Below are 26,460 nucleotides of genomic sequence, written 5' to 3'. Positions count from 1 at the left end.
TGCTGTTCACAGCCCTGCTGCCACATGCTGAGAAGAGAAAAGAGAGCACAGTTTAACAGCGAGTGCACAGATCACCACATAAAACCAGTCAGAGACAGAGATCACACTGATCAGTGAGCGCTATCATTCATGTGGATGTTATTTTGGTGCACGTGACACACAGATGTTCCTCCTCTGAGTCAGACAAGTGGAAGATTTTACTGAACAAAATCATTTCACAGCTGAAAGAAAAACCAAACATCAGCGCACTGAAACAAGTGTGGAGCTCACTGTGCACATGATCACTGTACAGCTGACAGAAGGACGACAAGGGTCACATGTCTTTGGATGCTCACCAGGCTGCTGTGTGACAACCTGAAAATGAGAAAACAGAGACAAATCTGTTAAAGCAGTTCACAGAAAACATGTGAAAGTAAGCAGGGATGTTTTTTCCAACTTGAAGAACTGATCAGAAACTAAACAGAACATTTTTAGGGGAGCCAGTTAATCTTTAGGTTTCCATGTGTTTAAAACAGCTAATAATAAAATCTGCCTGTTTGCCCTGTGAGCATGGGGAGGCCCAGCCTGGGGAACCTTACTGGAAACAGCCAGAAGTTTCCTTGTGATACAGTTTCAGTGCTGATTGGACGATCATGCTGAGGACGTGATCTTTCTGAACGAATCAAACAGAGCTCTGCTGCAGAGTCACATGACAAGTGTCCTCTGATGGTGGGCGGGTCCTCTTAGAGATGTAATGTTGTAAATGATCCGTGAACCAAGTCCCTCATTTATTAAGCAGTTACTAAAGTAATTAACTCTTTACTGGTTATGTGACGTCTTACTGGTTATTGTGACGTCTTACTGGTTATTGTGACGTCTTACTGGTTATTGTGACGTCTTACTGGTTATGTGACGTCTTACTGGTTATTGTGACGTCTTACTGGTTATTGTGACGTCTTACTGGTTATGTGACGTCTTACTGGTTATGTGACGTCTTACTGGTTATTGTGACGTCTTACTGGTTATGTGACGTCTTACTGGTTATTGTGACGTCTTACTGGTTATGTGACGTCTTACTGGTTATGTGACGTCTTACTGGTTATGTGACGTCTTACTGGTTATGTGACGTCTTACTGGTTATGTGACGTCTTACTGGTTATGTGACGTCTTACTGGTTATGTGACGTCTTACTGGTTATGTGACGTCTTACTGGTATGTGACGTCTTACTGGTTATGTGACGTCTTACTGGTTATTGTGACGTCTTACTGGTTATGTGACGTCTTACTGGTTATTGTGACGTCTTACTGGTTATGTGACGTCTTACTGGTTATGTGACGTCTTACTGGTTATGTGACGTCTTACTGGTTCACTGAAACAGGTCAGCGATGATGGCAGTGAGTTCGTCTAACTTGAGAACTGATCACATACTAAAGAGAACATTTAATGCTGACTGTTGTCAATAACCTACCAGTTCATCTTTAAGTCCCATTTCTGTGTTTTAAAGAAAGAAAACAACATGTTTGCAGAGACAAACTCCAAACCAGAGTCACCTCTGTTGTTGCTGTCAGACGATGTGTTCCTGATCAAATGATTCACAGATGTTCTCACGGTGGACTCACTGAACTAACAAACATGACAACAGGACATGTCTGCACTGTGTCAAAGACAGAAACTGTTGGTATCAAATAAAAACGTGTGGATTACTGTGAACATGAAGCAGTGACTGTGGCTGATGTGCTCGGGTTACATTCTAATATTAAATATGATGCTGAATGACATCAACACTAAACAGACTCTCTCCTCGTATCCAGGAGGAACAACATTTGTACCTCTGATTCATTTCTCCCCTGATATAATCTCAATGAGAAAATAGGAGAAAAATCATTTTTCTCACCTTTGCAGAAGAAAATGATCAGCACAGTGAAGCAGCACACAAACTGTTGCAGAGCCATCATTAACTGCAGCTCTTTCACGTCATCTTAGACTTTAAATATCTGAAGTTCATGTTGAGCTCCGCCTGTTAACAGTCATCAGGGCCCCACCAAAGACTCAGGTCAGACTCGTTGGTCTATGTGCTTTTTGACTGCAGTTATGCATGACGCACGGAAATGTGGAGCAGGGTTTTAATTCAGTTTTATTTATACAGCACCAAATCACAGCAACAGTCACCTGACGGTGCTTTATGTTGTAGAGTAGACCCTACAATAGCAGGTGAAGCCAACTGCCCACACAGACTGTAATCAGACCTCATCAGTTTCTGGTAGTTCTGCACACTTTAAGAGAAACATGACACTTTGTAGGTTACAAATAATCCTGTTAAATTAACACCACAGGAGGTCAGTGTGTGTACATGTATCTCTATGTCTGTGTGTGTGTCACTAGTGGGTGGGTGAGGTGGACCAGGGGCTGGCTGGGCCTTGGCCTCGGTGGGACATGGGCACCTCTCCCCACTGGACACTTCTGCCCCTCCCTGGGATGCGGGGGCTTGTCTCTTACAGGTGTAGCACTTGGATACATCATGCATCTCTATTTGTTTTTCCTCTGATTTGGTTTAGTGACACGCCCACTCTGCTCACAGGATTTCTACTCGGGTTTAAGCTCAGCAGGCTCTCAAACCTGGGTCTTCAGCACAGCAGGTGGGTGTCTGGGAGGTAAAGAGCTGGACAGTGAGTGACCGCACTGACTGAATAACATAACAGGTTGATGAAGTATGACGAGGAGAGGTCCAGGTTACATACCACACAAGAACTCCCCCCCAGTGAAAATCCAGAAGTGTGGGACCCCTGAGCGGTCTCCATACAACTCCCAGTCCTCACCACTTTACTGTTCAAGTAGCACAGACAAACAAAAATCACCCACATGAAAATGTTTGTTTGTGTTTTTAAATATTAATGATTGTGAAACAAAACTGTATTTTCTATTAACTGAAGCCTTTCATTGAACTCTCTCTCTTTCTGTCCAGACACGTGGCAGCACTGCAGCCATCACTTTGTTTGTATTTAACACCAATCAAATTATTTATGTCCTAGGAAGAGATGAAGGAAGTAATACAACATGTGGTAGCCATAAAAAATATGATATTTATAAAAGTAACATATTTCATAACTCATTCATTTTCAAGAATTCAGAAACTATTTCTTTATTAAAAATTTTGTGGTGTTTTTCTCATTTCAAACCAAAACAAACTTTTACTTTTTTATGGCCAAAACTGCCTTCTGTTCGTGGGCCTTTGCCCCTGATCTGGGCCTTTTTCTTGCCAGAGTCCTGGACTTGTGGCTCACAAGTGGGACACCACATGAGTTCACCATTTTTTCGATCTCCACCGAGTGTCATGCTCTAGTCTTGTCTCTTCCTCCTCTTCCTCCTCCTCCTCAGATGACAAAGCTCCTCAGAGCCTGGCAAAAATTCCTTCCCTTCTTCGTTGTCAGAAAGATTTCCACTGCTAGTGCTATTTTTTTCACTTTCAGAAGACCACAAAACTGCAGCTCCTCTAAATTGAGTGTTCATACTTCATGGTGTCTGTGCAGAAATGACCAGTAAGAGCAGGCTGCATTTAAAACCACTGTAAATGTCTAAGGTGGAGCTCCAGCTACATATGTGCTCATTTCCTCGAAAACCTATTTTCCCTTATTTTGAAGGCAGAGGTGTAGATCTATCAGGTATTCATGGGAAAGCATTATAAAATGTTAGGATTACAGTATATGTGAAATATGTGATTACAATAGGACCCAATGGGACCAAAAAATTACCAGGGTAAAGGCATATATGCCACTCTCCTTTTCTATACACCACACCATAGAGGAGCTCATTGAATTTTTAAAATAATCCTAAAAAACACATCCTGGCCAAGTTTCATGTGACTTGTCTTTAAAATGATATATTGACAATCAAAAACTGAGCCAAAGGACCATTTTGGGTGAGAGCGTGCTAGAAGGGCTAAATGTCTGACTCAAAGTTGCTCAAAAAGCCCGGGCTCATATTTATGTTGTTGTAATGTCATCAAATAGTGATGCAGATACCATTTTGTCACATGTACCAAGACAGAGCACTGACCACAAAAGAAGCTAACATTAAACTATAGATTTATAATATTTTAAAGTGGACTGACAGATACGATGAGCGCACAGATGACTATCTGGCTTTGGTATTTTGTTTGTTACTAAACTAATATGCAAATGAATGCTGCCAATTACAGCTCTGACAAATATGTGGAGAGTCTGGTTCTGCGTATGCAGGAAGCTGTTCTGGGAGAATTTTAAATATTTTCTCTGAAGTCTTGAATATATGATGTGTGTATTGATGCGTAAACAGCCACATTTACCCGTAATGAACCTCTTTGGCTCGTGCTCCTCAGCTTCACATGAGCATATAGAAGTGTGCAGTTATATTATGGAGAAAATAACAGAAAGTAGCAGTAATAAGAATGATGAGAAAAAAGTATGAAATATTCAGAGAATTTAAGATTGTATTTACTCTTTGTGTAAAACTTGTGCAATGACCAAGGAGCTTGGAAAGAAAAGCGTCTGGACTTCTTTGAGTTGCTTGAAGACGTTTCACCTCTCATCCCAGAAGCTTCTTCAGTTCTAAGGGTCAGTGGTGGAGAGTCCCAGATTTAAACCCAGTGGGAGTATCACCCCAAAGAGGAACAAAGGACCCCCTGGTGATCCTCTAATCACATGAGCCAAGGTGTGAAAGTGGGTGTGGGTCACAATCAGCCAGGGTTTCAGGTGAGCTCATTGTGAAACCCTGAAACCCTGGCTGATTGTTCCCAAATGCATTTGGGAACTAATCTTTCTAGCAGTGAAAACAGTGTCCATCCTCTCCCTGCTCTCCTCTCCTCAGCCTCTCTTTGCTGCCTCATGCTGTGGGTGGCTCACTCTTCCTCATCGCTGTCGTTTTGGTGACCCACTGCTGCGCTTGGCCCTGGAGTGTCCTCAGGGAGAGAGGATGTTAGGACAGGCCTCTGTCCTCTCACCTCAAACCAGGGCAGTGGGCTTCCCACTGACCCCCTCTCCTGAGCCTGGATACTTGCAATCCTAAAGGCAGAGGAAATCAAAAATGACAGCAGGCAAATAAAAACACCACAACAACTCTTAGTAATTGCACATTTATTAACTTGTGTTCTTAAGAATTATCTTCTTGATAACACACATACGTACTTTGTATTTTTTAAAGTTATCTCATGTCTTCTGGCCTGCAAGGGGGTGACTTTCCCCTGCAGGCCCATCCTCTCCAGAATTGTCCTGATCACACACAACAAATAAGAGAAGAAAGGAAACCATGGCAACTATGTTAATCCCTAAACCCAAAGGTTTTCACAGCAGAACACCAGAGGAACACCATCTGGACATCACAGATTCTGTACAGCAGCGGTCCGTGAGTCGTTTGGTACCGGGCCACAGAGTTGAGGCTCCGCTGTGACATTTATGGTTTTCAGGGGTTTTTATCATTTACTCGGGTTCCCTGAGTCTTTTCCCGTGTTGTCACTGTGTGTCTTATTTTGAAAGAAATATTTACACGTTACCATAGTGACCAGAGAGCATTAAGTGACAGAGAGGAGGATGTTACTGTCAAACAAACTTTATTTGTCACATACACAATTATACAGAGTGCAACATGTAGTGAAATTCTTGGTTTTAACATGGGGGATTATCACGAAGTTAATATATTGTTAGTGCTTATTTAGTGCTTATTGTTACTTTTTTTAATATAGTTTGCTTCCAGTCTAAGAAAGGGCCAACTTTGGTCAGAGGCTGACAGGAAACTGCACGCTCTGTCCAGAGAACAGGAAGCGTGCAGACAGAAAGTGAAACCAAGCAGAGTTGTTTTGATCGAAACTACGTGTGTCTGTGTGTGACGTACGGCAGAACTAATTATTTTAGCTTGCAATGTTTTCAGAACTGTGGGTGCTCGTGTCTCCGTTTCCTGAAATGTACAATAAAGATGATTTTTTTGAGCTTTGACCACACTGAGTCCGGTCTTTGTCTGTCGGCAAAAGAATTCAGAAAAGAACCAAATATGGTAAATGGCCTGTATTTGTATAGCGCTTTTACTAGCCCCGCCTAAGGACCCCAAAGCGCTTTACATACCCAGTCATCCACCCATTCACACACTGGTGGAGGCAGCTACAGTTGTAGCCACAGCTGCCTGGGGCAGACTGACAGAGGCGAGGCTGCCATATCGCGCCATCGGCCCCTCTGGCCAACACCAGTAGGCGGTAGGTGAAGTGTCTTGCTTAACAACACGACCACTATAACAATTTAACTTTTGTACAACCAGATTTTCACACACTTACATTTGAATGTGTTTTCCTCTCCCACTCTCACTACTGAGTCATCCGCCATTGTTATGAGAAAAATTATTCTTCTTGTTCTAAATTTAAGCAAAACTACTCTCCTGTGTAACCTGCAATTAATCGTGGGATATGTTGGGCCACAAAGAATCCACCAGACCATCCTTCAAATCTGGGGAAATAAAGGACACATCTGTCCCCACATTGGGAGGACTCTGAATTAGGACAGTCTTCGTCGTGTCGCTGTGACATAATTGCCCACAAACGTGGCCTTCGAAGCGTGCAACCCTGAATTTGGACATAGCATGTGTATTCAGGCCAGCGTCTCCCTCAGTCCTTTGTTGGGTCCTCCCTCATGGTTTTGTACCTCCCCCTGTGAGTGTAACACACACACACACACACACACACACACACACACACACACACTTTTTTAAGGAAAAAAAAGCATGACTAAACTGACAGGACATAACAAATGGATGAGCTTACAGATGACTATCTTGCTTTGGTATTTTGTCAAACTAATATGCAAATGAATGAAAGCTGCCAACTCTTCACACCTGCTGCCAAACACACGTCTGACAAATATCTGGAGGGTCTGGTTCATACAGTCAGCTGTGCTGGGATCCTTTTAAAAAAATGAAACTGCTCTAGGAGTCGGCGCTTTGGCCTGAACAGCCTGTCCAGGAGTCAGAGATGGTTTTTAAAAAAACTGATGTGTGGTAATGTCAGAGAGTCCACACTAAACAGTCATTAGAAGGAAGCACACAGAACATGCACGTACACATTATTTTATCATTTAATATTCTTTACAGGGTTTATCTTGCATTGAATATGTTTGTCATCACATTGACCTTTCTACTCCCTGGTCTAGTTCATTTTATACATAAAGTGTCCAGGTGATACATGTTGAGGGAAGATGAGAACATAGCAGGTTAATTGCATGCATGCTTACAATACACATTAATTTAGTAGCAGGTCTGAGCGGAGGCCCAAGTGTCTTCTGCTTCATTTCTGAGACCAGCGGCAGTTTACTCTACTTAGTGATTGGTGACGAGGGTCAATAATTAGGCCTAAGGGACCCTGAGGCTTGGAGTTTATTACCTTAAAGGGCAAGTGTTATAGAATAGAGAAGTCTGTTTATAGCCATTAAAATGTACAAGATGTACCCTTGTCTGTCAACAATGTATTTTTAATTTCTGCTGACGTACGTGGGGGCGTGATCCTCATTGCTATAAAACCTGCATCCATTGTATTTTCATCAGAGGAAGACATATGCTGATGTTGCCTCTCCTGGGTTAATAAACTCATCGTCTGATTGCATTTTTCTGGGGCCTCCGTCGTTTGTTGTCTGGTCTACAGCTGATTGATCTCGCTTCACCGCCATCCAACAGGCAATACAACACTGTACCATAAAAACAATGAATGAAAGACTGCATGTCTAACACATGAGAACATCTCCAAACCTGCAACACAGAAATACGGGTCTGATCTGTGTGTCACCTGCCAGGACACCTCTCCTGACGAAGGAAAAAAAGAGTGCACGCTGTTAAAAAAACTGCAGCGAGTACGCTCACACGCCGCTAGCGATCAGGCTAACTTAGCATGCTAACATTTCAGCTGCGTTCTCGGCACAGGCCACCCCCCAACCAGACTGGCCACCCCCCCAACCAGACTGGCCACCCCAGGTGCCACCCCGAAGCCAAAACAATAAAATCCAATGAAATATCAAATGTACGATTATGTTTTCACAGTGAAGCTCAGATATCCGAGTGTAAGTGAATGCAGCATCGGCTTCTGCGCTATGAGCATCATGTTAGCAAAGGTAGGAGAGCCAAGCACGAAAGAGGCACCGCAGAAAACAGTTTTTCGGCGAAAGATTAACAGTTTAACATAGCTGGACTGGCCATCGAGGCGGAGCTTCCACAGCGGCTAGCAGGTGGATGAGAGAAAGGGGAGGCAGGAGGAGGAGAGACCCGAGGCAGCCGCCGGTCCGAGTGTCAGGTGAACTGAACTTCAGGTAAGAAGTTATGACCTGCAGTCTATCTGGGTCAGATATAAACCAAGTTTAGGTGGAGTTTATTTTCGTTGTGCTGACTTTTTACAGTCAGTTACAATAACTCGTACTGGTGCTAGCTAGCATGATGGAGTTTATATACAGCTGGGTGGGTGCTATGATGTTACTGATAGTGAACTTTATTTTATTCACAAGTTTAGTTAGTAGAGTTGTCAACCGCTCCTTAAAAAACGGAATGGTCCCTCATTCAGAGACAATATTACAGGTTTTGTATTGAGCTGAGAAGAGACGCAGTTTGTCCCGGACTTAAGCTAGAATGAAAAAAAGACACAAAGCTGGATTTTTTTCTGTCTTTGCTGCACAGCTGCCTCTTCTTCTCTCATTGTCTCCCCCTCCCTCTCCTGTTGCTACTTCAATCATGAAACCGATCAATGATCAGCTGATCGGCTTTTCTGTTGTTTGTTTATCGCCCACTTTGCGCCAGACAGAGGAAACCAGCGGGTGTCACGCTAAACAACAGCAGCACGTTTAAGCTTGATCAGCTGTTGTTAGAATTTATTTAATATTAATTTCTAGTATCAGCTGATGTTTGCTGGAGCCACAGCTGTAAAGCTGCTGGTCATGATATCGGTTTGGTTATCTGGTGAGAGGGAAACATGCAGATGAAACCAGGAGATGTCCTTACTGAATCATCAGAGCTGAACAGGTGATGGAGAAACAGGTTTACCTTTTAGGTGACATGGATGAGTTGAAGTTATGAACTGTTTCTGAGAGACAAATAACACCAGGATCCTTTTCTGAGTAGCTGACAGCTGGTAACTGTGCAGGGGTGGATCTAGCAAAGTTATGCCAGGGGGCCAGGTAGGGCATTAACAGGGAAAGGGGGGCACAAAGAAATACTTTCCTTTCTTATTCTCATTTAAAATATCTAGCTTTTATTAAATAATTATCTGAATCTTGCGAACAAAGTTTTTATCTGATGTAAAATTGATAGAAATCATACATATACCAACAAGACAGCGTACATCACTGTCACAACAGCGTTTGTTTTCATTCAAAGGCTTTATGGCTTTAATACCTGGTGGGCCGGTCTCTGGTCAAAATGCCCAATTTTTTGTCCCAGTCCAGCCCTGCAGGTTAATACTGGCAGTGTCACCATGCCAGCTGACTGTATTTCATCATCAGCCAGTGTTGTTCTTTATACATCAATATTACCAAAGTTTATCATAAGGCAGCATAGAAAGTATTTACTTGCTTTCAGGTTTCATTCAAATGTTAGTCTTTTCATTTGTTTCCCCACTTTTTTCCTGTTTCAAAATCAAACACCAGTTTGTGAGAAGATTATCTTCTTTTTTTAATAGGCAGATAAAGTTATGCATTGGCTAATTTGCCAATTGTATGTTAAAAATGTTTGTATTTTAGTATTTAAAAATGTTTTTGCCCAAAACATATGTGCACTATATGTCAGTAAAAATACTATGCAAATATTGCTGCACCGTAGTGGTTAAAACCTCATTCTAATAAGAGTCAAAAGCAAATTCAGTAATTAGGTTTACAGGGTTATTGAATGATGGTTAACTGTTGGTAGAATTTTTTTTAACATTATCTGCCAATTACATCTGCCACCCTTCTCCAAATCTGTGCCCCTACCTGGCCCCCCCAACAAAAATTTTCTAGACACGCCACTGCCAACAGGTGGAATAGCTTTTCTGTCTTTACTCTTTTCTCGCTGTTCTGAGAAAATGCTTTTTTAAAGCATTTCTTAACGTGACGATAGTATTTAGCATCACTAATACATATTTTTTTTTTATCATACCTCTGTATTTAGCGCCCTGTCATTAAAATTGAAAAACTGGTGTATACTTTGAAGTCCAAACTTTCAACACGGGCTGAAATAGAAGCTGTGTCCAAATTCATGGGCTGCATCCTCCTGAGGCCGCATTTGTAGACCGATTACGTCACAGCGATGCGCTGAAGGCTGTGAGGCTTTGAAGTAGTGATGGTAAATTTGATTCTTTTTACTGAATCGAGTTTTAATGAGTCACTCACCAAAGTGAATCGGGTTTTTTGAGTCATTTGAGTCACTGAGTCAGTTGACCAGAGAGTGCAAAAAATGTACATTTTCACTCAAACTTAATTTGTTTCTCTTTTAATGTAAATCCTACTGCTAAGATGAGTGATTCTTAAAGAAAACAACTATTTTATATAGCAAAAAGGAGCAAAAGAATTTCTAAAGGGAACATTTCTTTTGTTTATTTTTATTTTATTAGTATTTTCCTTACATGTGTCAAATATATATTTTCTCATCTAAATGTCCACTGAGCTGTGAGCCAGGGGGCGGTAGTGCGCCTTAACATTGGTTGCCAACGAAGAAGAAGAAGAAGAAGTAGCTGCGAGCCAGGAGGGAGGGGGTGAGTGAGTGAGTGAGTGAGTGATTCGTTCGCTCTATGATTCAGCACAGGAGGGAGGGGGTTAGCGAGTCATGAGTGATTCGCTCGCTCTACGATTCAGCACAGGAGGGAGGGGGTGAGCGAGTCATGAGTGATTCGCGCGCTCTATGATTCAGCACAGGAGGGAGGGGGTTAGTGAGTCCTGAGTGATTTGCTTACACTACGATTCAGCGCAGGAATGGAGGGGGTGAGTAGCTCAAATGTGCTGTTAGCATGTTAGCAGAGCGTTGCTACTGTGAACCGAGGAGCTATTGTCTTGATGTGAACTTCTACTCAGGGTTTTTTCTTCCAGTTCAGAGCAGAAATGTTTTTGTTAAGATACTGGATGTTGTGTTTTTCTTCACAATTTGAATTATAAGCTAGATATATTTCTACTAGTGAAATTAGTTTGCTAACAGCAACAGGGATGAGTCAGTGAGTCAGTTGCGCTTGTGAATCATGATTCACGAGTCAGTAAAGTGATTCTCGAGTATTGAACGATTCGTTCATGATTCGCGCATCACTACTTTGAAGGCTGTCCAAATTTGTAGACTCCTCCGAATGCAGCCGACAAATGCGTCCTCCTTTTCCCCGTGTCCTTCTTGGCCCACCATATCCCAGAATTCATAGCGCGGCCCAGTCAAACTCCAGTTTCGAGCAATGGCGGCCGCTACTAAGTTTTAAAATTACTCTTATTAATCTTTCTGGGTCACAAAATAAACTTTTAACATATTTTCATGCGAGAAAGTAGCTGTGTAAACTTCAAATATCTGCTCGGTTTATCAAGATATCACATATTTGCAAAAGTGGAGACGGCTGTTACCCACCAGCTCGATAGCTAGCCGAGAGCTCGAAGGTCACTGAAGCCGCCGAGAACGGCACAACTCCCGGCACATCATGTTCAGATCACCGCGGACTTTCGCTACTCAGGTTAAACGCAATATATAAGTCATTTAGACAACCTAAAAATGTTATTGTTGGGCTTTTTTCTGTGTTTTATCAACACGTTCTCACTCCCAACTCGTCAAATGTGTGACGCATGGTCAGGCTCCCTCTGCTTCACTTATGGACGCGCAGGGTACCCCCCTCGCGTCGGGAATTGACGTGAATGGTCCTCCTATTGAATACTATAGAGCTCCTCAAACGTAGTTTATTGTCGACAATAGATTGCCGCGGAAGTGCCTGTTGTCGGTATATTTAGACATTTTCCAAATCACATTGTAACGACCTGTACTGAATACAATAAATTATATAATGCAGGCAACTACCTGAGAGAAAATTACTGCAGATAAAACTAATTACAGGCTGTTACTTTTGTATCGGTTATTGCACTGATGCAGTGAGTGATGTATGCTGGGTAATGGCACAGCTAGCGATTGGGTGAATTTATTGCACCGGTTTTATAAACTGTTCTACAATCCTTTTCATATTTGGAAATCCTTATACATTTTTAACCTGTCGATCATTCTGCTACAGCTGTAGCATATCTTCTCCAACTCCTCTGAATACATGCAGTCATTTTACCGACTGCTTTGGATAATCACGCTCTTACGTATTAAATTAAATTAAATTAAACAAATAAAAAAGAACAGCTTTTTTTATTAGGCAAAACATTTTCGGTGCTGTTAAAGAATTCACGGCGACTCACTTGTTTATTTTTGAGAAAGATTTTTTTTTAAATCATATTAGATGAGCGGCAGTGACGTCACCGTACTCGATCGTACCACAGGTAAGTAAGAATCTGAATCTGTAGTTTTTAAAAAATATATTTTTCTTATTTATAACTCCAAAAAAAAAAAGAAACAGCTCACAGAGTTGCTTGTAGCAGTTCTATGGGTTAAGAATTTCGTGGAACAGCGAATGACTGAACATTTAATAGCATATATGTTGCCACACCACATGTGCTGTAAGCTAGCTAAATTAGTATCTGTTAGCCAATCAAGTCAAGCTTATCATATATCATCATCCAGGGTACAGTGATAGAGAAGTGTGTGCTGAGGTTTGCTGTTGTTGCCACTTTGTAAAGTTTGAGAGTTCTAATAAGGGTCAGTGTTGCCAGACGTTATCTATCAATCTAGCTCTCTCTTTCTGGCTCTCTCTCTCTCGTTCTCGATAAAAAACGTAATAACAGCATTACATAATCGTTAAATAGCAGACCGGTCATCTATGCTGCAAATGCAAATGAAATAGAAATGGACAGTAAACAGGGTTTATCTAAATCGTTACAAAAGAATTTAATGTATATATTTTTTTATAAGGTGCTTCTGAATTCTGAATACTTTTTTTTTCTAAACAGGTTCTTCATCAATCAGCCAGTTATTGCTTCCTAAAATCTGCTTTTTGAAAAACTCCTAAAGGCACTTTTAAGAGCCACGTCAGTCTGTTTGTATCTGTTCTTACTGCTGTCCTTATTGGTCTGTCTCTCTGTTTCTGCCTCTCTCTGTTGGTCTCTGTCTTGTGTGATTATTCTGTTTGTGTGTGTGCGTGTTTTTTTGTTTGTTTGTTTGTTTTTTGTTCTGCTTTCTGCCATGAGTGACTCCGAAATTCCAAATCCTTTAAGGGTCCTAGATAATCTGACTGATCAGCAGGAACAAATTGATGAGCTCCATCACCTCGATGACATGCTTGGTGAGCTGAAGCAAGAGGAAGCTCCAGTACCTGTGAAGCCACCTGAACCAACAGTAAAATGGAAAGAAAGAGACAAAGATGGAAACCAACTCTATGCGAGGCCAAGATCAATCCAGAGTCACTTACATAAGGGTCAGCACTCTTTCATACAAGATAATTTGAAGATATAGAGTGTATGGACACAAATCCATAAATTTAACGTATTAATTAATTGAAATATCTGTAAAGAGAAACAGGAAAGTCATTTGTTTGTTTTGACACAAAAGCACATTAAATAAACCACAGAATTATCTCATAAAACTGAATGCTCCCCCTCGCAAGTATGGCATTCATTACATTATCTTAGTGCAGTAACAAAATGTGGCTGACAGTTACCTCCTCACAAGGATTTTGATAAAAGATATTGGTACTTGGCAGCACAGTGGCACAGCAAACAATGTCCTGATTTCAATTCCACTATCAGACCAGGGTCTTTGCGTGTTCTTCCCTTGTTTCTCTGCTCGCAGGTTACCTGGTTTACTCCTACAGGCCGGAGATGTGGAGTTTGGCTAATTGGTGATTCCAAATTGTTTCTGTGTTATAAATGTGGATTTGATTTGTGTTTTTGATATACTGTGGATGTTTTGTACAGCTGACCACAGTCAGAAGACCAATTCTACCACTAATAACAGTCACTGTGAGGTGGCATTTGGTATGTACTCCACTGTCTTCACTAGACCAAAGCAGTATCTTCATGTGTTCGCAGCAATTGCTAGCATGTTTATAGCCATCAAGCTTCACTCTCATAGCTACTCTGTCCATTACACTTTTATAACTTAATCAATTTTAATAGAAAATATATCTGTAAACAATTCACCTAAAACTAAAACTAAACCCTCACAAGCGTTGTTGCAGTATAGTCTGAGACAAAACGATAATAAACATTTACTCTGGAGTCATGAGTTTTTCACTTTCCTAGGACGTTACGATCTCAGCATGCCAGAGCTGAGGTGTGGGACATGTGAAGCTTCTTGGACTGCTGGAGTAGATGACCTAAATCGAAGTGATTACTGGCCCGCTACCCTTCACTTTTCTGCTTTGTACGCAACAGATGTCTTCTTTACATTTGAAGAAATGAAGATGGCATCACCCGGACTCTCCTGCAAAGCATTTTTAAAAATGCTTGATCAACGAACTCTCCATTTTGGCCGTGTGAGCATTTGAGTTTATGCATCCTTACAGTATGGTTCTTCTGTGTTATTCAGGATTTAAAAGTCACTTGTGGCGTAGTTGTTTTCTGTTTATGTCTTTCATTTTAAACCAGACGGGAAAGATCTCTGCAGATGGCTTTCAGAAAAGTTTTTTTGAGTGGGAAGCCGTGAGATATGAATTAGACAAGATTTTAAAGGAGGATCCCTTCACATGTCAAGCATGTGCCCCAGACATGCTTGCAATTTCAGTGGATGGAAACCGCAAGCATTACCGTTTCAAGAATGCAGCTAGGTACAGCAAAAACATGTGTAATACCAATGTTTGTATCAGACAATGTGACTATAAGGTGCACCAATTAACTTTGGACTGTATGACACCATAAAGTATACTGTATTGCTATTTTGTTCAGATCTGAGGAACCTGGCATCTTTGAAGACGCCTTCATAGCAAAGGATGAAGATGTGGGAAGATTTGTGGACTACATACACAGCACATCTAGACATGTAAGATTGAACGCTCTAATTACATAGACACAATTATGGTAACCTTTAACACTCTGCTGAAGAGATTGTGAAAAGACACTGTCACCACCTATTTAATGCATTTTAGGTCTCTGGACGAGGTGTTTGTGGAGGGGAGTGGTCAGCAGCCAGAGAGACCTCTCAAAGATCCAGCAGCAAGGTGGATGAGGAGGGACTGGAGCTTGCAGTGTGTAGGCATGGAGTGCTGCTCAGTGCTCTAAATATGTACAGGGGTGAAATTTTTGCTTATCCCTTGTACCTGCAACAAAAGCTGGCCAATAGACATATCACTTTTTTTGTATGGATGTTACCTGCAAGTATTGGCCATATCTTGAAAGAGTAACAAAAAGCTGTCCAGAGCTCCAGCACCTTCTTAGTAAGTAAGTAAGTAAACTTTATTTATTAAGCGCTTTTCGCAGATAGACAATCACAAAGCGCTGTACATAAATAATAAAATAAACAATAAAATCAATAGACAATGTACACAATATAAAAGATCAAATGTAAATAATGTAAAAAATATAAAATATGAAGAGATCAACAAAAGGCTTGTTTAAACAGAAAGGTTTTTAACTGTTTTTTAAAACAATCCACAGAGTGAAGCAAACGTAACTGTAGTGGTAAACTGTTCCACAGCCTTGGTGCAACAGACTGAAAGGCTCTGTCCCCTTTTGTCTTCAGTCGTGTACGGGGAACAACTAAGAGACTTTGAGTCTGTGAGCGGAGATGACGAGCAGCAGTGTATTTTATAAGAAGCTTGGATAAATAATCTGGGGCCATTTAGTGCTCTATATGTTAAAACAAGAATTTTAAAGCAAATTCTAAACTCTATTGGGAGCCAATGTAAAGAATATAAGATGGGAGTGATGTGAACACGCTTGGTAGAACGAGTTAGTAGTCTGGCTGCTGCGTTTTGTATTGCCTGGAGGCGGGAGAGAGATGATTTATCCAAGCTAGTAAACAGGGAATTACAATAATCTAAGCGTGATGACACAAATGCATGAATGAGTTTTTGCAGTTCAGCTGAGGAAACCATATGTCGCAGTTTAGATATGTTTCTTAAATGATAGAAACAGGAACGAGACAAAGATTTTACATGAGAGTCAAGGCCCAGAGAAGAGTCAAATATTACTCCGAGATTTCGAATATTTGACTTGACAGATGGACAGAAGGAGGCAAGAACCTGACTGATTTTAGAATGTAGCTCAGGAGGAGCTATGATCATGGTCTTGGTCTTGTTAGTGTTTAGAACAAGGTAGTTGCTTGAAAGCCAATCAGAAACCTGGGTTAAGCACTGGACTAGGGTGGACAGCCTATCCAGCTGATGAGGCTTAAAGGACATATGGAGCTGAATGTCATCAGCATAAAAATGATAAGACAGGTCGCTAAAAGATTGAATGATACCAGCTAAAGGAAGCATATAAAAAGAAAATAGTAATGGACCTAAAACTGAACCCTGTGGGGCCCCACAGGTCAGGGCAGCAATGTCAGAGGTGAACCTATCAGTCCTAACAGAAAAGGTCCTGTCTGATAAGTAGGAAGAAAACCAGTTTAGGCCAGAGCCAGATATACCAGCCAGAACCTTGAGCCTGTTAAGTAGGATTTTGTGGTCGATGGTGTCAAAGGCTGCACTAAGATCAAGCAAGATGATCACAGAACAATTCCCTGCGTCAGATGCCATTAACAGATCATTATAGACTCTTAGGAGAGCGGTCTCTGTAGAGTGCTGCTTTGAAAGCCAGACTGAAAAGGGTCAAGGATGTGTAGTTTACATAATAGAGACCTGAACTGATTTTCAACAATTTTTTCAAGTAATTTACTCAAAAATGGCAATCTTGAAATAGGTCGTTAATTACTAGCAGAGCTAGGATCAAGGTTCTGTTTTTTTAACAAAGGAGTTACCACAGCATGTTTAAAATAAGATGGAACACAGCCTTGCCTCAGTGAACTGTTGATGATGGATAGTAAAGTGGGACCAATGCTGGTGAGAGTCCCAGACAGGACAGAGTGAGGTAATATATCCACAGAGCATGATGAGGATTTCATTTTACCTAAAACTGTAATTAAGTCATTTAGTGTGATTGGAGAAAAGGAGGTAAATGATCCAAGACAGCAAGCAGGGTTCGTACGGGTCCTTGAAATCCTTGAATATGCTTGCATTCTAATGTCGTCTTTTCAAGGTTTGAAAAGTGCTTGAATTTCAGATGTGGTGCTTAAAAGTGCTTGAAAATGTAACTGTATTTCATTCACAATAAATAGCTATCTGATTGAATTGTTTTCTTATCAGACAGAGAAATAAAATGAGACGCAAAAGCAAAATTTCCCCGCCTGGGCTGCCTTGTCTGTTTCAATATGTGACCCCGCCCCTCCCTCGGACAGTCGGGGATGAGTGCGCTAACATACCTGTAGGTTGCTGTTTTAATGAGTTTGGTGGAAAACAACAATGGCAGAGTTTGTGTTCTCCAGTCGCATGATAGGTGAGTCCTAGTAAATAATTTTCCAGTAAGTGTACGTTACACATGCTATTTTAAAAAAAATTATGGTTATTATTTTGCTAGCTATCAAACTCGCTGGAGAAATGATTGAAATGCACTGAGTGTGATGCAGTATGGCAGCGCTATTACGGAGTATGCTGTGAACTTAGCTAACATTACTTAGCAGTAATATGAGTTAATTCACTCAAGTCAAAGCTTTAAACATTAGCCCGATACATAACTAGCTAACTTAAGACTTTCTGATTAACCCTCTGGGGTCGACGGACCCAGAGTCTCCATTTCAACTTGGTTCTGAATAAAACAGTGGCGTTTACTCCGGGAAGAAACGGTAAAAACGGCGTTTTTTTATGGAGAGTGCTAGCAAACACGCTTTGCTTGTGGGTGAAAAAAGAAAAAAACACTCCTTCCCTATTGGTGGAAAAATGTATGTCGACCAATCAAAAAATGATACGGCAACATGTGGTATTTGGTTGTTGGGAAGAGAGAGGGAGCGAGTGAGCGTAAAAGAGAGAGAGAGTTTTACGTGAGAGATTTGTGACGTTTATCGTGTTTGGAGTCTCAAGTTAGTGTGTTTTCTTGTGTAGTTAGTGTGTGGTGTAGTCGTTTTGTTTTGTGTGTCAGTTCTACTAGTGAACGTCACAGTTGCTGCAACTGTGTGCTGGAAAAGCTTAAAAAGGGACCTTGAAAGTGCTTAAAAAGTGCTTGAATTTGACCCTGAAAAAAGCGTACGAACCCTGAGCAAGGGGTGTCTTCATAAGGGGAGGCACTTGAGGAAATTTTGGATTTTATTGAGAATAGAAATATTTTGCTGCTATTATTTGCTGCTACTTTTATAATCATCATTACCATTTCATGATTGAGGGTGATGTTGCTTTCACAGATGCATTCAGATGTTCAAATATATTGGTATTATATCAGTCTTTATTACAAGTCCAGTTATAACCACTTCGAACTGTTGAGTTGAATCTATAATTTTAAATGCTTTTCTAATGCTTCGATAATCTTAAATGTTTCTGTGTAGACTGCAGGGACAGGAAGTTACATGTGTTTGAAGTTGCAGGCTTCTGCAGAAGTGAAACTGAAACCAGAGTTTAACTGCAAGTTAAGAGCAGGGTGTTATTATGCATGTATCGTTGATTACTATATTAGGAGGAGCAAACATATTGGCAGATCTGAGAAGGAAAACCTGTGTTATGAAAATGATTTTAATCTTTTATACATGATTGCATTTGAGCTTATTAAAGAGCTGTGGCTCCTGGTCAAGTGAAGGTCAGAAACTCTTGGCGGGCGTTAATGATCAGCCAATACAAGGTGAGAAGAACAGGAGCTCTGAAAGGAATTGCAATACACCTGCTTACATGTCATATGCCTGGAGTTATATCCTTATATCCTTTAGAGCTAAGAGATAAGTTTGTATCATTTATCACGTATATCCTTTTAAGTAAGTTTAAGGTTCACTTATGTTCAGTTTAAGTCAGTTTCCTTCATGGTTTGAGTATCATCATTCGAGTGTGACATTTAGCCCAAAAAGTCACTCATAGTTTAGCTGTATGAGCTCAGGCCTTATGTCTGGCTATGACAGAGGTGTGAGGTGAGCCAGGGTGCAGGAGAGGTCATGACACAGACATAGCCTGCACACCAGGCACACACACACTCACGCACACACGTACACACCATAGTAGATTGACTTGAGTAGGTGAAAAGTTAAGATGTATTTTTGCTGTAAGTGCAAGTTCTGTCGGCATATTGTTAGATGCTTACAGGAAGTACACTAGATGTCCCAGGAGGCGAGCGACAACGAAGACGAGCTGAGGGGAAGCACCGACCCGAAGACAATGTTCCTTTTAAAACTATGTTAAAAGTTGTTGACAGAACATTTGTGGTTTTGGAGTGACGTATGCTTTGTTGTCCTACCCCTATAAAACCTTTGTCTAATTGTTGTAAGTTCAGTTCGATTGTTGACTTTGCCCAGCTTCGGACTCCGCGCGTGTAATCAATAAATCTTCGCTTTGATCACATCCTCTGGACCAGAGTTGTTATTTGCTTGTGAGCCCTCCGTACTCCTTATCTCCAATTTTTGAACCTTAACAATTTCAAGTCCATCACCTTATTTACAAAGTAATTTAGGAAAGTATTACAATCATCATCAGAAAGCAGCAGAGCATGCTGGGTTGGAGGAGAAACAATACTGTTGATGGTATCAAATAGAATTCTTGAATTATTTTTATGACGATTTATAAGATTATTGAAGTAAGATGATCTGGCCTCTTTGACTGACTCATTATATAGGTAAAGTAGTTCTTTAAAGTGCTCACGATGGACAGTCAGACCAGTGGACTTCCACAGACGCTCTGCTTTTCAATAGGAGCGTCGAAGACCACGAGTCTGATTATTTAACTACGGTGTGCAGGAATTAAGAGAGCAATAACTGCTTTTGAAAGGAGCAACCTGATTTAAAATGGCAAGACAGTGTTCATTAAAAGAATTAGTTAAAAGCTCAACCTCATTAGAAGAACTTTTAAAATTATAAAGAGAGGAAAACTCAGAAATTGTAGAGTCGTCAATAAAGCGACTTCTTAGCATGAAGCCATTTCTTTCAGTCTTTCATGCTAAAGCCCACGATTTCAAATGTGAGGTATGAAATTCTGACTTTAATCACTTTATCTGAACACTTGCACATCAACATTTTATGTAATTTGTATTTTATCTGTGTGTGTATGTGCATCTGTGTGTTTCTTCCAGGTGAAATGGAGTGGAGCATATCAAGATGGGGCTGGTTTGACTCTAGGGGAGGAGGTGGAGCAATGTAATGCCTTTTTGTCAAGGATTGCAGTTACCACAAAACACATGTCCAAAGCAGGTGAGAAGGCAAATGCTGCACTAGTTAGATTTAAGTGTCTAATTATGATGAAAGTGGTAACATTACGTTTTCTGTGTGTGCAGGACGGAGGGACATGCTAACTCTTATGGCCATGCGCTGGAATCAACAAAAGCTAGACCAGTTGGCCGCCTCTCTGACCCATCGATATCAGAAGGTAATGATATTGGTACTTTATTTTTAGATGCTTACTCCTCTGTGTTCTAATTACTTTTGAGTAAACATGTGTTTAGTGTTTTGTTTTTTTGTTTGTTTGTTTTTTAGTCTCAAATTGACAATGTAGGCCACAAAAGCTCTTCTAACCCAGCTTCAGAACCTGGAGTCCTTAAAAGTCCAATTAGCAGTGACTGACAGTCAACTGGATGAATGGGTCAGTGATGTAAAGGAGTGGGCAGAAGGTGAGCAAAAACTGATTCAAAAATGTGATGCAATTGCACAATGACTTTATGTAAGTGCAGCTGTCTTATTTCTTCTAAGCAGCAACAACAAGGACAAGCAATGCTGATCCTTTAGTGAGCAGAACTGAAGTGCTCGTAGCGAGCATAAAGAGACGATCCCAGCGTCTTTATAAAGACACCGATGGAAACAAAGCCCGTGCCAAGATTCGTCGCAAGATCAGAGAAGAGAAAGGAATCTTGACTTCTGCTGTGGAAAAATACAACAGAATGGTTCCAGACAAAGAAACTCTGTGCTTGGAAGAAATTCTGTCTGGCGACACAGCTTGGCCGTGGCAGCGAGCACACAGCGGTACAAATATGTTGTCTACTTTCAGCATATCTGACATATAATGAAACCCTAAGCTTCAGGTGTTAACCTAAAATCATTTACGACTTCAGACGTTCTTTGTGAATTGATTTATAACTTTGTTATAAATGCATTTCAGACTCTGTCAGCCTTACAACAAAGAGAAGGGCATTCGATATCATCATGGCAATAAGAAGACTCGAGGAGGAAAAGAAGATTCTTGTTAGAGAGATGGACCATCACTGGAAATCTCTTTCAAAATATGATGATACCCTGAAAGAGCTGTCCGGCCTGTTTTCCAGTGAGATATTTAAAAGTATGTATTTAAGTAATGCATACAAAACACTGACTGTTTCTGAAGGCAGTAAAGCAGACTAAATTATATGTTCTGTTTTTAAGGTTCGCATTGTGGCCTAAGTGAGGAGGGTTTGAGAGGTCTACAGAGCATCATCCTCAGAAAACGACATAATGTGAAACAAAACAAGCTGCACGCAAGACAGTGTTACATGCAAGTTTTGTCAGGAGCAGAGAACATTAACCTTGATCATACTTCCGATGATGACTTTTACAGTGACTCTGAATTTTCTGATTAAAGTCGGTAATAAATATCTGTAATATATCAGTTTGTCCTCAAAGTTATATAAACTTCCTACCTAGCAGGTTTAATGCTGGGGAACCAAATTTTTTCATGTCTGCCATCGCCCAGTCATTGACAGAGCATTGCCAAGACTTCATCACATCAATGCATATAGTTTTTTACAAAGACAGCTGGCACATTTTTATTTAATGTCATTCGTAGAGCTAAAAACAACCCTGTTACACTGTTTTTAAACATGCATTTTGGTAATACAGAACAGTACACTGGTGTGTATCAGAGGGAGATAAATGTACTGTTTACATTTTTGTCATGTTACTGTAATATATTTTTGGCTCACAGAATTTACAAGACATATTGAAATGTGATTGATGGAACTTTGTAAGCAAATTTCAAGTATTCTTGTCACAGGTGATAGTTTTCATTCTTGAGTATTTTGATGTACATGTTAAGTATATTTTCATGGTATGTATCATTAGTATCAACAGTATCAATAATGTTAGAGTGCATTACTAGTACTTGTGCTTATTTTTAAAATAATCATGCTACAGTACAGTTGGCAGTTCAGCTGATTCTGTCACAACAACCCTGATCCACAAATTAACTTTTGGATATATAACTTTCTTTGTTTAGTTCCAGTTGTACAGCGATGTGCTCAACCATATTTTTTCAAATTTACTGTCTTAATTGATCCAGTGGTTACCAGGCCTACAGTGTGTTGGGGTGGACCAGCATCACTGTCATTTTATCCCCACCGAATTTCATGAAATTGTCTGTATCACTGTAGTTTTTTTTTTTTGAGATTACCAATGAACACAATCAAATAAAGCTGAAAAATAACTGTCAGTTTGATGTTTTCATGCAGTTTCAATGGATCATTTTGTCACCACAGTTAAAATTTAGTGACATTTATGTTTCCATGACAAAGACATAAAACACATTTCTGTTTAATATAGTTATGACTATAGACTTGATATGTAACAACTGAAAATGACTGCAAATTATGTAAGTAATTTGTGAAAAAGAACGTTGAAATCTATTGTAAAAAAAAAATTTCCTATTATGCAACCCTTTCAATACTACAGCCCACACCAGATCAAATTTAACTATTTGTGACACATACAGCACATCAATTTAAATCAAAAGGACTAGATGGATGGCCACTATGAGGAAAGGCAGTCTGGAAACTTCACCAGGAGGACAAATTGTTGTGCGCATCAACTTCACGGTGTCTTTCCCCCCACCATTTGTTCACTCTTCCACCTCACCGGATTACTTCTTGCTACCTGCGAAACGTGCCCTAAGCAATTCCAAGAAGAAATCGAGGAAAAGAGGCTGTAGGGCCGGCATCCAGGTACACATCAGACGAGCCTACAGATCGGAGATTTCCCGACTCGTCTGGAGGCGCCCCCGTTTTCTGTTGCCAGTTACCCTTCCGGATTTGATTGGAAACACGTACTTGCTTCCACTACAGCGTGGATCCTGCCCATCTGATGCTCTGGATTTTGCCGATTATCTCCCCACCGCTGCGCCCTCACAGCCCGCATCGCACAACTGGTGGTTGGCCCCGCCGGTTCCGTGGCGCCGCTGGAGACCTCGCATGCGGACACGGTGTTTGCTGTCTATCCCACTCCGACAAGCTGATGGGAAACCTGCACTGCCAGCTTTTACTCGGATTGCGCTCTTGAACGCTCGCTCCATCGCAAACAAATCCTTCTCCCTGAATGAGCTCTTCACAAGGAAAAGCCTGGACTTTCTGTTTCTCACTGAAACATGGCAGAGGGATGGCGAATTTATTCACCTAAACGAACTGCGTCCTGCAGACTGCTCTTACTTGGGCGCCCCCCGTTTAGGTCGCCGTGGTGGAGGTCTTGCTGTTGTCTTTAAGGACAGCTTCACCTGCAGAGGTATGCAAACTGAAAACTATTCTTCCTTTGAGTCGCAAACAATTAAGGTGGGCTCTACGAACATCTTTTATTGTGTTTTAGTCTATCGCCCTCCTGGCCCTGCTACTGAGTTCTTAAAGGATTTTATGGACTTCTTATCTTCTATTATCAAGCTGGAGAAAGCTTTGATTCTTGGGGATTTTAACATTCATATTGATGATGCCTCATCTAACTCTGCAGCTGAACTTTTATCTATATCTGATTCTTTTAACTTTGTCCAACATGTCTCCGGTCCAACCCATTTAAAAGGCCATACCTTGGACCTTGTTTTTTCCTTGGGCCTCAACATTGGCAATGTGTTTGCTGAGGATGTACATTTGAGTGATCATAACTGTATCTTTGCTGAACTTAATTTTACCTCTAAACAGACGCCTGTGAAGTTAAAAACTCATAGACGCATAATAACTGAGACTACTGCTGAGAGGTTCTCCATTATGTTTGATAGGTCTCCACTTTTTACCGGAAATGATGTAAATGTTCTTATTCAGTCTTTTAATAGGGAATGCACATCCATTTTGGATCAAGTGGCACCTATTAAAACAAGCTCGGCTTTACAAAAGAAGACATGCCCTTGGATAAATGAGTCTATCTTAAACTTAAGGAGAATATGCCGCAAAATAGAACGACTATGGAAGAAAACCAAACTTGACGTACACAGGCTCCATCTTCGAGATCTCATGCTCTCCTTAAACAACATGGTGAGAACTGTTAGATCTGAATATTTTTCTAGACTCATAACAAAAAACAAGAGAAATCCCAAGTTTCTTTTTGACAAAGTTAGTGCTATTGTCTCCCCAGATGTGGTACCTTTAGATGTACACTCTAAGGTAGATAGTAATAAACTTATCCGATTTTTTGTTAATAAGATTAATGACATCAATGCTAAAATCTCCCCAAAGCTTTCTTGTTCTCCGAGTCAGGCACTCCCTTTGCACTCCTGGTCGACTTTTACAACTGTAACATATGATGAAACAGCGGCCCTGGTTGACAAAATGAAGCCATCCTCAAGCCCCTCAGACATTATCCCCACTAAGCTTTTTATTAATGCCTTTGACACCATTGGTCCTTGGGTTGTGAACCTTTTTAATGTTTCTCTTCAGACTGGGGTGTTCCCCAGCTTTTTTAAACATGCCATTGTGAAACCAAGGCTCAAAAAACCCAACCTGGACCCAACACTACTTCAAAATTTAAGACCTATCTCCAAACTCCCATTTATGTCAAAACTCCTTGAGAAGGCAGTAGCTGTCCACCTTACGGCATACTTGGAGAAATATAACATCTATGACCGTTTCCAATCTGGGTTCCGTAAATTGCATTCCACTGAGACAGCACTACTGAAAGTTACTAATGATATTATGATGTCAGCAGACTCCGGAGAATACACAGTCCTAGTCTTGTTAGACCTTACCTCAGCCTTTGATACAGTCAACCATACCATCCTGATAAACAGACTGAGAGACCTGGTTGGGATGTCTGGCTCTGTTCTAGACTGGTTTTCATCTTATATATCTGAAAGGAGTTTTAGTGTGTCTGCAAACCAGATCGTGTTGGAATCTACAGAGTTGTTGTGTGGAGTTCCTCAGGGCTCTGTGCTGGGACCTATTCTGTTTTTAATATACATTCTTACTTTAAGTCAGATAATACAGGAGTGTCCTGAAGTATCTTATCACCTTTTTGCTGACGATATTCAGCTATATTATTCTTTTAAGCCTGCTGAAGCTGATAAGCTCTCCAATCTGATTGACTGTTTAACCAACATTAAACAGTGGTTGAACAATAATTGCTTACAGCTAAACCCGGCCAAAACAGAGACTTTGATTATTGCACCAGGCAGTGCAATACCTGATATTAAACGGCGACTGGGTGACTTCGGTTCCTCACAGAAACATAACCTTAGAAACCTGGGTGTTATTTTTGATGAAGCTTTTTCTTTGGAGGGACATTTAAATCAGACAGTAAGAACCTGCTTTTTTCACTTGAGGAACATTTCTAAACTTAGATCCATCGTGTCAACAAGTGAACTCGAGATGATAATTCATGCTTTTATCTCTACAAGACTTGACTACTGTAACAGCCTGTTTACTTGTCTAAACATGAAAGGGTTAGCCCGCCTACAGGTTGTTCAAAACTCTGCAGCGAGGCTACTGACCCGCTCGAACAAGGGTGCTCATATGACCCCTGTTTTAAAGTCGCTGCACTGGCTACCAATCAGATTCAGGTTCCATTTTAAAATTCTAGTTTTAACTTTTAGAGCATTACAGAGACAGCCCCCCCCTACATTGCTGATCTGATTCATACACATACTCAACTCGTAACCTGAGGTCAGCAAACCAAAACCTTTTAGTGGTCCCCCACACTCGTTTTAAAACCCGAGGGGACCGATCCTTCCAAGCTGTTGCACCCAGGTCGTGGAATGCACTTCCCCCATTTCTACGGGGTTTGGACTCAGTGGAGACCTTTAAAAAGCAGCTAAAGACATTTTTATTTCAAAAAGCTTTTAATTAGACCAGGGTTTTTATGGTGTATTTTATGACTGTATTATGTTTTTACCTTGTAAAGCACTTTGTGACATATGTCTGTGAAAGGTGCTATTTAACACCTGAGTGAAGTTGGCCCCCCCACCTTCTTCAAATCAAACAAAAGTGGTATCAAACGTTTGTGCTACGTTTGTGCTGGTTTGTGCTGCAAAAATTTTCGTTTGTGCCGCTTTCGTTTTAAAGATATTAATAAAAATTTCTAGAGGTCAT

The 26,460-nt window shown here is 40.8% G+C and overlaps 2 protein-coding genes and 1 long non-coding RNA gene across 3 annotated transcripts in view; 2 read left to right on the top strand and 1 right to left on the bottom strand.

The window, feature by feature from the left end:
• LOC100703853 (HLA class II histocompatibility antigen, DRB1-8 beta chain) overlaps positions 1-26,460 on the bottom strand; it is a 222,926-nt gene that overhangs the window by 13,959 nt on the left and 182,507 nt on the right. The window lies entirely within an intron of this gene.
• LOC109202880 (uncharacterized) lies at positions 12,406-14,034 on the top strand. The gene is made up of 3 exons (XR_002062859.1): positions 12,406-12,444; positions 13,012-13,475; positions 13,975-14,034. It is a non-coding gene; the product is annotated as an uncharacterized LOC109202880 (long non-coding RNA).
• Positions 14,316-22,072, top strand: LOC109202859 (uncharacterized). The gene is made up of 11 exons (XM_025908529.1): positions 14,316-14,332; positions 14,434-14,534; positions 14,647-14,825; positions 14,944-15,037; positions 15,144-15,215; positions 20,293-20,410; positions 20,494-20,585; positions 20,712-20,826; positions 20,909-21,175; positions 21,312-21,488; positions 21,572-22,072. The coding sequence occupies exons 2-11, from the start codon at positions 14,457-14,459 to the stop codon at positions 21,763-21,765; spliced, it is 1,386 nt and encodes a 461-aa protein (XP_025764314.1). The 5' UTR covers positions 14,316-14,332; positions 14,434-14,456; the 3' UTR covers positions 21,766-22,072.

Source organism: Oreochromis niloticus, linkage group LG7, assembly GCF_001858045.2.
Source record: "Oreochromis niloticus isolate F11D_XX linkage group LG7, O_niloticus_UMD_NMBU, whole genome shotgun sequence".
NCBI classification, from domain to species: Eukaryota; Metazoa; Chordata; class Actinopteri; order Cichliformes; family Cichlidae; genus Oreochromis; species Oreochromis niloticus.
This window is presented reverse-complemented; position numbering and strand designations above follow the sequence as displayed.

Excerpts from the sequence above, each read along its gene's own strand:
- LOC109202859 (XM_025908529.1), top strand. The coding sequence starts at position 14,457 with ATGAAGATGGCATCACCCGGACTCTCCTGCAAAGCATTTTTAAAAATG. Across the intron at positions 15,038-15,143 it reads TACACAGCACATCTAGACAT|GTCTCTGGACGAGGTGTTTG; the intron begins GTAAGATTGAAC and ends AATGCATTTTAG. Across the intron at positions 21,176-21,311 it reads GTGGCAGCGAGCACACAGCG|ACTCTGTCAGCCTTACAACA; the intron begins GTACAAATATGT and ends AATGCATTTCAG.